At 42.5% G+C, this 11895-nt stretch overlaps 1 protein-coding gene across 2 annotated transcripts; it reads right to left on the reverse strand.

The window, feature by feature from the left end:
- Nucleotides 1–3850: 3850 nt before the first annotated feature.
- On the reverse strand, nucleotides 3851–7001 carry LOC147889678 (uncharacterized). 2 transcript variants are annotated; one of them, XM_087391729.1, is made up of 9 exons: nucleotides 6779–6999; nucleotides 6620–6662; nucleotides 6474–6541; nucleotides 6333–6383; nucleotides 6010–6159; nucleotides 5680–5775; nucleotides 4626–4688; nucleotides 4466–4516; nucleotides 3851–4219 (listed from the first exon to the last, which is right to left on the reverse strand). In XM_087391729.1, exons 1-9 carry the CDS (start codon nucleotides 6830–6832, stop codon nucleotides 4055–4057), a joined length of 741 nt encoding a protein of 246 aa, XP_087247855.1. In that variant the 5' UTR covers nucleotides 6833–6999; the 3' UTR covers nucleotides 3851–4054. The 2 variants fall into 2 exon arrangements, with proteins under 2 accessions (XP_087247855.1, XP_087247856.1); XM_087391730.1 differs by having other exon boundaries at nucleotides 4052–4215; nucleotides 6779–7001.
- Between the last annotated feature and the right edge of the window lie 4894 nt (nucleotides 7002–11895).

The following is an 11895-nucleotide window of genomic DNA, read 5'->3' on the forward strand; positions in this document are numbered from 1 at the left end:
TGTTTCCTCATCCTAATTGTAATAGCCAAGGTAAATGTTTGTTGATTTTATATGTTTAGTGGATTCATTAAAATGCTTGAAGCATCGCTTGAATGGTCAATAGATCTACATGAGTTGATTTAGTGCCACCATTTGAAAGTATAGTAGAGATGATAGGAAACAAAAGATAACTTTTAGGCTCCATAATATGTGGGAATCAAGTACAATTCTTCACAAAACTGTGCCTAGCTCTGAGCCTAGTGCAAGGAAACCAAAAGGCACTGCTATTGCTATACTTCTACCACTGCAACTCTCTAGAAAGGTTGGAGCAGGATGATAGATGAGGGGAGGACAATTTGGCACCCCTTCCTGAGCCAACCAAATTAGCCTAAGTAGGGACAATTAACACGTCAGATAGATGACCCTACAAGGGCCAACCCCATTAGACAACTGACGACCATGAAGGTTTATGTAACTTGGGTATACCAATTGGCTGACCAAGTCAGCCAAGATCTCAGCCAGATTTGATGTTGAAATTCTTCAACTGATGATGTCCTTGTTGAACAATGCTAATTTATCGATGAAGTGTTTCCCTTTGAGTAATATTCTGACAAAATTATCCAATAATCTTCACAAATTTTGTATAAAATTTGCCTTTAAATGGCCAAACCTATTAGTGAAGACTGAAAATAATTCTGACATGTGATTTTTCCTTCAAAATGAGCTTAAATTTTGTGCAAAGATTGGCCTGGGAAATGATGTATAAAAAATGGTCAAATGTATTGGAATTTTTTGTCACAACATGCTCTTTCATTGTGTGTCCAGTTTGGGCTTCAATTGAGCAATTTATGGCTCCTCAAAGTTAGGGTGAAAATAAGACTTTTTTAGGCATCTTTGACTTTAATTTAGGTGTGAATAGACTTTAGTCTTATAGAAAAATCATTGAACTAATTGTGGTTTTAGTTTTAATAGATTGGATTAAATTCAACTCATTGAACTTATTGGTTCATTTGACTGGTTTTACTTTAGATTGGGCTACATTGTATGTATGTATGTATATATGTATATATATATATATAGAAGAGGGACAAATAAATGAACTTGACACTAAGGAGCCAAAACAAAGGGGATGGCAAGTCGCCTCATAAAACAATAGGGAGACAGAAGTAAGCATCTTGGACTATGAAGGACATACGAGCCAAAGAGTTGTCACTGTACAAAGCACAGTGTGTGGGAGAAGAGACACAGAGTTGCCTTAGAGCTAATAAGAAAAGAAAGGAGCCAGAACCAGTAGTCACCACAAAGTTTCACTAGCATGCTTCAGGGGTAAGAGCTCGGATCATGTCAAGGTAGAACTAGTAGAGAACGAGATGAATATCCCAGTATGAAAGAGCATAATTGAGGCATCCGTAGATGAATGGAGAACACAATGGTGCTACAAAGGGCTGGTGTTTCCAAGGATAGCTAAGAGAAGAAGAATAGAGTAAAAAACAAGATCCACGAAGCAGAAGGGTGTTCTGTCACTCAATAACCAAGCTAGTAGACAGCCACTTGAGTAGAAAGCCAGTGGAGAAGCATCGTGGCAGGAGCATTCCAACACCATAGAGATGGTAAGTGTCGAGACATGAAGTGAGACATCACCAGTTGTAGGCGTAGTGCAAAGGGGTCACAACAAGAGAGATACGTAAAACGGGAGTAGGGGTTGCACGAGATGTAGAGAGGTGAGCTCAGGGGAGTCCATGATGTAAGTATCATCACTAAGAGATAACATTTCAATTAACACAAGCAGGGAAATTGCCAAAGGTGACACAATACATAACATTATTTTGAAAGATTCCAAAGGCAATGATTGGACGCGCAATTTTGCACTGCACAGTTTGAATGGAAAGAAAAGGAACAAAGTGGAGGAAAGATGGGCATGGGAAATGAGAACACACACACACATAGAGAGAGAGAGAGAGAGAGAGAGAGAGAGAGAGAGAGAGAGAGAGAGAGAGAGAGAGAGAGAGAGAGAGAGATGCAAGCATGCATCCAATACACACACTTCAAAGAAAAAACTTTATGTATAAATGGCTATGAATTAGAATATCATTAATTTATGCAACCACTATGCCTAATTGAATAAATTTTACAAGTAATTTGTGATCACCCTTTGGAAAGTACTAGATACGTTGGATAACCCAAAAGGCCTCACAATGAACCCATGGAGGCCATCTATGAGTTTGAAAAGCTATCTAACGTGCCTTTTTAAGCTTCATAAGTATCTCACAATATCCCCTTGCTAAATCCAATGGCGTCAAAAAATAGTTGAACCTAATTGCTCAAAGATCCTTTACTTTAAAAGGAAAACACGTCCTGTCTGGTGGCAACATTCAAGCATCCAAATCTCCATCCTATTTTCTATCCAACTAAGGTTTTCCCCACTTACTGCTTGATGGTTAGACTACTTGCTTCTTTAACATGTGTCTCCATCGTTTCAATGATCTAAAGTGAGTATACATTTTGGGCACGAATTTAGTGAGGTTGATTTTGAGCCAAAACTCCATCCTATTTTCTATTTGGCTAAAGCTTGATCCACTTTTTGTTTAATGGTCTGACTACTTGCTTCTTTAACATGTGTCTTCATTGCCTAAATGATCTTTACTGAGTATACATTTTGGGCACAAATTTAATGAGGCTGCTTTTGTTATAATTGAATGTTGATAGGAATCGATTTATTGGACCAAAGGAATGGATAGCTACAAAGGCCATGGTTTGAGAATAGCTAATGTCAAACAATGGTAGGAACCAGCATAATTGGGAACCAGCATAATTGGGATACATTTAGGAGCCAACATTGTTGTGACTTTCTTTTAGAAGTAACAAAGGCTTTTATACCAATTACTACCTAGGGTTACCAAAAATAGTTATATATACCTAGATGAATCCAGGAACATTCCCAAACTCATCCTCTAAAAACACACATAGTGCAGTTTCAATCTCATGATAGTCACTCACAAGGTTGAAAACTACCTAGGGTTACCAAAAATAGTTAGTGTGAAAGAACTAAAACTAATATTAGAATTTAATTGCATTAAGCGAACAGAATATGTTCACTACTCCGAATTCACACTTGTATTGATTGTCTCCAAAGTAGATGATTATTTGGAAGGACAGCTGGATTCAACTAAGAACCGTAAGCTAATAGAAGAAAGGCAACTACTTGAATCAAATAACACAATCATCAACTAGCTAAGGTGGCGGTTACAAACTTCTAATCAAGTGCAAAGCTTGCAAATGTGGCTAATTTGCTTCTGTCAACCAACCACTTGAATACTTTGGGAATAGCTCATGTTCACCCCCAATGGATATTGATGTAGAAATTATGCAAATGAGATGTAAAGTACATGCTCAAGATGCCACTGAAAGTCACAGGTTTTAATTGACATCTATGGGTATGTAACAAAATATTGTTGTAGACCAAAAAGTAGGATTCCAACAGTAAGGAAGCCTTTGTCAGAGAGCTTGCTTGGTGTTTACAATTTGGGAGATCATCATGATTGCATGAAGTACTTGCCCAAACACACAGCTAAGAGCATGCCTCGACTCCAAATGATGATAGTGCTTCAAGGAAAGGTGAGGAAAGATTCAACACGACTCCTGGCATCTACACAGTTTGAATGACGTAATGTACACAAAATTAAATCAAAACTGACTGGACTTCTTTACATGTGTCCGGAATTGTACCCTCTCTCTCTCTCTCTCTCTCTCTCTCTCTCTCTCGGGGGGGAGAAGGGGGGGGGGGGGGGGGGGAACACATTATTGCTGCCAACTACAATCCAAAACCGGAACATGGTTAAGTCTTTTATCATGTTCTGTGAAATGTCAGCAGACATAAAATGACCCTTACATTTGAAAAATGTGTGCTAGTATAGACGATGAAGGCATGCTATATGAACTTCATTAGACATAGTACCTTCCATGCATTTCCTGTATAAAAAGCTGCAGATACCTGCTAAAACTGTGGGACTCCACCCAAGTGGTTCCCTGCCTTCAAAGAACAATGAATTTGGGCATAGCCCAGATGGACTACTAGTCAGAGGTGGTGATGTTCATGCAAGTAATTCAAGGCCATGTTGCAAGTCACTATGGAAGGCAACATCATGTTTCCACCATACATGATGCTCTTCAAAGTTGGCAAATCCACATTTAAAACCTCAATGATCTCTTCTGGATCTTGGGGTTGCGGAGTTGGATCTGCCTGTCACCAACATTGTATATCAGACACTCCAGATCACAAAACTGCATTAAAACTTTGAGCAAAGTTTGTGTGTGTATCCAAATTGGACAATACTCCCAGCCCACCCACTCCAAATTTCAAGACCAAAAAATTCAAGACTTCAATCCCGCGTTTCTACTACTGCTTCAGCAGTCAAAACAAAAAAGTATTGAATGCTTGTTTTACAGAGATAAGAAAAAGAGTTGCAAGTATGATGACATGACGTACCTCAGGGTCTAGAACTAGATAAGGGCTGAATCTATTTCGACACCATTTCACCTGCAAGTCGATGCAATGAACAAGGCATAGTCCAGAGTGAAAATGCTCAACATGAAATTCCAAACTAGATTTATTAAAACCCGTGCACTATCATGTCAAATCAATCTACCTCCAAGATTCCTGGATGTCCATCTGGTATGAGCTTTATCAATTTGCCTCTTTGCAAATGTGCCTGTATGTATCATAAGCCAAAGCACCAAATGAAAATAAGAGTTCACACAAATACGCAATGCCTAGCACCTGAAAGTAGCCCTTCTCTTGCATATAGCCTTCCTAATGACAGGACTGTCAGAATATAACACTGCACAATTCAGTCATACCATGGTAAAGCCCTCTTTTAAATGGAAGGCGTCACAATGGTAGTGACTTCTGATGCATAGGGGTCTGCAGCTGCCAAGACTCGTAAATGAAATTCGTTGATGTGTAAAATGCTCTTTCTTTTTAAATGAGCTGAAAATCTTTTTCCAACTGTACTTATCAATTAAGAGGCTAAGAAAATGACTGTCAGTGGAAGCCCAAAAATGTTATTTGGGGAAGGCGAACTTTGTAGACTACAAGCATGTTTGGCACACAACTAAAAATCTAGTTATTGATAATTGTTCAAAAAATTGAACCATGTCCCATTCAACAGATGAGGCCAGCCTGGGTTTCCCAACAAGTCCATTCGTTAGACACTAAGCATTTACTTCAAGTTTGTTGAGACCTTGGAACCTGACTCAAGGTCCTCATTGTTATTACCTGTCCGGCATTCTAAATTCATTTTTAAGGCAATTGCAAAGAAAGTTTGGAAGCTGAAAATGTATACTTTAGCAATTCATCCTAGGCTGCCCAGTCATGCCACCAAGAAAAAATGAGAGTCTTCCTTTAGCCTACTGCATTTTGCGCAAAAATGTTTGTTGCATGGCATTAATATTAATTATTGCATGAAGATCTATGTGGTATGCTTATCTATAATCTAATGGTATGCTGGCCTCCAGCCAGATCACAAAGTTGGATCATGCCCACGTCACTCTTTTATAGTTGGTTCATTATATCAGCAGGTTTACCATGTTCCCAATAAGCTCATCTTACATAGGACGCATTAAATACCAACATTTGATTTGGAAGAAACATGCTTTCTCAATCAACACTCTCATTTATAAGAAGATTCCAGACAATCAAACCTCCTCTGAGAGCTCCTGCCTCACGCAATCCTCCAAAGACTCGTGCTTTTCAGAGAAACCACCACAAGGGACTCCATACATGAAATCGTTTGCCCCCTGCAAGACAACTGTTTTCAGAGAAGCGGCCTTCTCATAAGACAATGGGATTGAAAGAAAAGACCACCAGTCTGCATTTTGGGGGACAATGCATCCAAATACTTGATTGCTTTCCTCAATTTATTGCAGACATCATGGGAGACCAGCGAAGCTGCTTTGTGGGTTTACAGCAGATAATGTGCCAGTAAATATTTCAGGCATGAGGTAGAAGATCAGCAGAGTCGCGCCACTTGCCTGGGCATATTCTTTGATCAGCGTCACTGACTTTGTTGAGGAACTGAATGGGAAAACTGCGCAAAAGTGGAAGGAAACTGTCTTCGATCCAACTACATCGTAATCAACAGTTTTGCTGGTAGCGTCCCGGTTGGCACTTTCTACAGGGAACTGCAACCAATCCAGATCCTTCCAAATTTGGTGAGATCTAAATTGAAAGTGTGATCTAATACGTCAAAAGTGCACTAAGAAATGTGGAAAATGCATGTCTTGGCTGTCGTTGAACAATTCTAAGCTTGAGGCAAAATTTCAGGATTCGCTCCTCACAGTAACAGATCACCGACCTCAACGACACGGTTGTATACATTGAGGTAGCGGGAGTAGCAAAGCTCTTCCTGCCAGAAAGATCTGATATAAGAACTTCGGGTGCGGTACGGAGGCAGTGTATTTCATCTTCCATGTCGTACAACCTGCGGAAAAGTTACCTTCAGGATTCGAAACCGGTCATTGTGATCGCAATGATGATAAGACATGGATCTCCAATTGCAAAAAGCTGGTGAACATTTCATCATAATCAGGGGGGTACCAAGGCCAAAATCACAACAGCTGCAAGGCAAAGAACCAAAAATACCTGTGCAGGGAGCAGATTTCCGTGCAAGAAACGAGATGTGTTGCTGCAAGCAAAAGCGAAATTGCTGAATGCAACAATGGCAACTGTGCAAACTAACGAGGCAAGCAAAAGAATCAAGGATGGCAGGATTGATTGCAAGAGAGCAGAAAGGACAAGTACCTTGAGTGCAGAGGAGCTGAGGTTAAACAGGCTAGAGACTGCAAGAACCTGCATTGTTGGGAAGGAGAGCCAACAACTTTTAGACTATGCCGCTAAAACGTATGGGTGTGTATCTGCCGGTCCTGAGTCCAAGCCCCAGTGGCACGTCCGGATCCTATCTTGGTCACCCCATATGGGGCGGCGGCGGCACTTTCAAGAGAAAAAAAAAAGGGTTGAACGGAGCACACGCTCCTTCACAAGTTCCCATGAGACTCCCCTTCTCACATGTTCAGGCGCTAGAGGTGGTTTCGAAACTGGGAATTTCAATATGGGTTCACTGTTGGCGATTTTGGAGCGAAGACTTAATTACTCCTTGCACCCTTGCTCTTGAGTAGGCAACCAGTTGCCGACAGGTAGAGCTTGGCTGCAAACCTGAGCTCTCGCATGAACAGGTTCTTATTAGCATTGTCTCCTTTGAGACACTCCTACAAGGTCAGTTCACACCAAGCTCCCACCATCCTCCAAAACGTGGTGGTGTTCTAGTTGGCCCAATACGAGGGACCGGCCCGGACACTGACACAAAAGATTTATGTCTCGTCGATAAAGACCACGCACTCCATGGTCAGCTCCTTCGAGTGCTACATGATTGGCTCATTCCATCTCCTCCAACTGCTACACCAATATCAATCACAGCTTGGTGACACAAATTAGCAGCTTGATGACCGTCAGGTAGTTATGAACCACCCCACCCGAAAGTCATCCTCTAATTCTATTCCGTGCTCCATGGGCGGATCAAACTCATTTTGTGAATTTCCACTTGTAATTGGCCTCCCCTTGGGGAAGGCTTAAGCGAAGATAAGAGTACTCAAAAAGGGAAATTTAGGATATTTTAGGATTTAGAAATTGATGCATTTTGTGTTGCACCTTATTAGTCCAGAAAGGGTGCTAGAAGATTCTTTTTGCATGTAGTTGTTGTTGCATGTTCATTGGCATGCGACTTTCATTTCCTCCATCTCGTGCATGCTCTAAAGAAATTGGCTGCGTAGAACAGTGCACCTCAAGGGAAGAATGTGGTTGTTTCCCTAGCATAGTACAGGTCGTATTTACTCGTACAACATGTCAATGCCTTTGTATGCGGATGGAGCTTCTGTCGTCTTGCAATTTTTCGTGCATATGCCTCATATATGGTCCAGATTGTGTATAGATCTACATGTGCTTCATATTTCCTTCTCCGTGGATACATGCAAGGGATTCATGGTTCACCAGGAATGATGAATTGAAGGCTACATCTTGGGTGGGAGATATCACCTCTATTTGGAGATATCTCCTCTGTTTATTAGAGGTTCTTAATGAGACCGACTCTGTTTGTCTTCTAACGATTACATGGGTCTTCAAAAGGTAAGTGTGGTTTTCCATAAATGGGTCTTCAAAATTGAATAGGCACCGAATTGCTTCCTCTTATATGATTGATGTTAGTTCAGCTACTATAGATCATTCCTTTCGGATAGTGCAAGTGCCACTAGAGAGGACATTCGAGTGATGGCAGAGGTTGACATTTCGAACAATTCCATGGACACAGAAAGTGACAATGTTGAGAGAGGTTCTTCATGTTATCGATCTTCTCTTTAGATTTTGTATTTTCAACTTCCAACTTCCTTTACATTGATGCTTTTACTCCTCTCTTTTTTTTTTGCAGAGCTTGTAAAAACTTGTCAGAAGGGCCCAAAAACTAGAATTGATGAAGCGACCTCCATTCTGCATGGTATTGGTATTCATCGCTCCCTCCTTGTGAATGCACTCATTGTAGCTCTGTCTGGATACTACCGTGTCCTTTGAGTCCATGCCTTCATTATGGAAACCTCCCATCTAATAGATGAGGCTTGCTCTAGCAACAATCAGGTTAGGCCGACTCGTGGTCTCTACTAACACTCTGGCAGCTATGAGCATGCCTAAATCTATGGGTTTCAGTGTTGTAACTGTGTATGTTAGTGAACAATTCTTTCCCTATAATTCTATTCAATATATGCCTCGACTTTGCTGCTTTTGGCCTTGCATGAATATGGTTTGGGTACTCCTTAGATATGATTGAAAAATCAACACAAAGCCAATCTACCCACCTCAGCCAAGCCTGTCTTGCTTTTCCATGGGCTGATTGAAATTAGGAGTTGTAGTTGTTGATCTAGCTGCACGAGCCATATGTGGAGATCTATCTTGCATGTTAGTGTCCACACAAGGTTTTATGGCATGGGAGCATGCAACACTTGTACTTCTGTCACCATGTGTGCTTGCAAACTCTACTCCATTTGTAAGAAAATAATACACGTCTGTGCTCAACAAATAACAGGATCTCATACACAAGAGAGAAAACAAGATAGTATGGAGAATCAAAAACTTCATTACTGTAGAACTGATACAATAGATGGTGCTGCCTCCCAACCGTGCACTCCTGTGAAAGAAGCTTCGGTGGCGTGCTAGAAACAGTAGAAGACGGAGGCTGGATGCTAAGGAATCAGGGTCGCTGTAGCCAGTGATGAAATGGGCTTCACGGGCTTGCTCTTATATAGCCACCAGTCATAGTCGGTTAGGCTCAATTGGGTGACCGACCCAATCTGCCCAAAACAGTTGATTGGGGGTTGGTCCCAAAATAGGCCACCGACCATACGATAGAACCAGTGCACAAAACAGAGCAACTAACCTACAGTATCCGTTCGGCCCAAAGCCATCCGGGATCATCTGAGGCTCCAAATGGGCCCCCCAACCCAAGAGTGGGCTGCCTCAGGAAACGCTGCATCTACCCTCAATGCGGTTAGTCAAGGGATGCCTTCCTGCACTTGCATGTAGCCTAGTTGGCGATGTGCCAACTCTATCTGAAGCCGTCCAGCCAGGACCTACCGGATAACTGAGCTACTCAAATGCCTTCTCCTCATATGGGGGGCTTACAAGTAGAGTTAGCTGGTTCCCGCATAGTTACACGAGAGTGGAGCATTGATATCTAACACCCCCCCTCAATGTCCACCTGCAGGTGAACTTAATTTTTCAGCCCAATGCCAAGTCGATGAAGATGCCTCTCCAGCAAGTCTCTTCCAAGAGCCTTTGTGAAGATGTCCGCAGCATTCTCTGTAGTCGGATAGTACACCAAGTCGACCTCTCCATCCATGATGAGCTCGCGTACAAAGTGATATTGAATCTCAATGTGTTTTGTGCAAGTGTGGAACACCGGGTTCTTTGCAATCACCATGCAACTCTGATTGTCACATGATAACTGCGTAGGCTTGTTTTGCACTGCACCCATGTCCCCCAAAATCCTCCTCAACCACACTGCCTCGCTAGAAGTAAAGCATGCAGATTTGTACTCAGCCTCGGTAGAAGAAAGAGCAACTGTGGGTTGCTTCTTGCTGACCCATGACACAACTCCAGATCCAAGTGAGAAACAGTACCCTGTCACTGATCTCCTGCTGTCCACGTCTCCTGCACAATTCGAGTCACAGAATCCGGTCAAGATGTTGCCCTTGGTATAGATGATGCCATAATCAAGTGTGCCTTTGATGTATTTCAGCACCCACATCCCTGCCCTCCAATGGTTCTCTCGGGGCTTATTGGAAAACTTACTTAGTACACCAGTCGCAAAACCGATGTTCAGCCGTGTGTTGCACAGGTAAATCAAGCTACCCACAGGCCTTCTGTATTTTGCTTCATCCACCAGTGGTGATGAATCCTCGTTTGAGAGCTTCGCATCAACCTCCATAGGGGTACCAACTGTCTTGCACTCAGCCATGCCAAATGCCTTCAGTATCTCTCCAGCATACTTCAGCTGTGAAATGAAGAACTGTTTCGGCTCTTGCCAAACTTCAATCCCCAAACAAAAATGCATCAGTCCGAGGTCTGTCATTTCAAACTCTCTTCCTAGCAAATGCTTCGTCTACGAGATCTTCTCTTCATGGTTCCTTGTTATGACAAGGTCGTCCACATAAAGGACCATGATCATACACCTGCCTCCTTCTCTGAAGATATACAAATTTGCATCTAATGGGCTCCTCCTGAACCCATTTTGTAGAAAGTAGGCATCAATTCGCTGGTACCACACTCGTGGGACCTGTTTCAGCCCGTAAAGTGCCTTCTTTAGTTTGTAGACTTTACCTTCTGAACCAGGGATCTCAAAACCTGGTGGTTGTTCCACGTATACCTCCTCCTTAAGATCTCCATTCAGAAAGGCGGATTTCACATCCATCTAAAACACGGGCCAACTTCCTTGGGCAGCTAAAGCCAAAACACTGCGAATTATGGTTAGTCAAGCTGTGGGAGCAAAAGTATCTTCATAATCAAAACCATGTACTTGTGCAAATCCTTTTGCCACGAGCCGAGCCTTGTACTTATCCAACATGCCATCGGACTTGTAGTTGGTCTTGTACACCCACTTGGTTCCGATTACCTTGCTTTTTGGTGGTCGATCCACAAGGTCCCAAGTGTTGTTCTTCATTATGGAGCCATACTCCGACTACATAGCCTCCATCCACCTATCATCGCCCTGTGCCTCTTCAAGACACTGGGTTCATCAGCATGGATCACTTCTGTCATCAAAGCATAGTTGACCAAGTATTCCTGCGCCCTTCTTTGCTCCTCTAATCTCTTGGACAGCGGTGTTCGGATGGTTCCTCCTCAATGGCTGGAGGTTCTCTGCCATCCAAAAGCTGCTTTACCCACTTCGGGAATGGCCGTTGCCGTTGTGGTTCTGCAGGCTCTTCTTCATCTTCTTTGTCTTGAATCCTCCCAAGCACCGTTGGGGGAGTTCGGTCTGCTACTGGTGGCGGTACTGGATGGATATCTTGGTCCTGGTTGTTTGGGAAGGAAGCATCCTCCTCCAATTGATGCGACTGTTCTGAGAAGAACACATTGCGACTTACAATTACCTTCTTGGTAATAGGGTTATAGAGACGGTAACCCTTCGCCTCTTCACTGTAGCCTAAGAAAATACACTTCCAGCTCTTCGGTTCCCATTTGGTCCTGGTAGCATCAGGGACATGCACAAAACAGTCACATCCAAAAACTCCGAAATGTGCAGCTGAAGGTTTCTTACCAGAAAAGGCTTGCAGTGGAGTCATCCCATTCACAGCCTTCGTGTAGCTACGATTCAGGATGTA

This window comes from Dipteris shenzhenensis, chromosome 20 (genome assembly GCF_047967505.1).
Source record: "Dipteris shenzhenensis isolate YYH24624 ecotype China chromosome 20, Dip_SZ_1.0, whole genome shotgun sequence".
Classification (NCBI taxonomy): Eukaryota; Viridiplantae; Streptophyta; class Polypodiopsida; order Gleicheniales; family Dipteridaceae; genus Dipteris; species Dipteris shenzhenensis.

What these genes read in the sequence shown, in the direction of transcription:
- LOC147889678 (XM_087391729.1), bottom strand. Translation starts at nt 6,832, where the DNA reads ATGCAGGTTCTTGCAGTCTCTAGCCTGTTTAACCTCAGCTCCTCTGCA. An exon ending in GGCAGGAGCTCTCAGAGGAG is followed by an intron (nt 4,689 to 5,679) that starts GTTTGATTGTCT and finishes TGATACATACAG; the next exon opens with GCACATTTGCAAAGAGGCAA. An exon ending in ATCTAGTTCTAGACCCTGAG is followed by an intron (nt 4,220 to 4,465) that starts GTACGTCATGTC and finishes TGTTGGTGACAG; the next exon opens with GCAGATCCAACTCCGCAACC.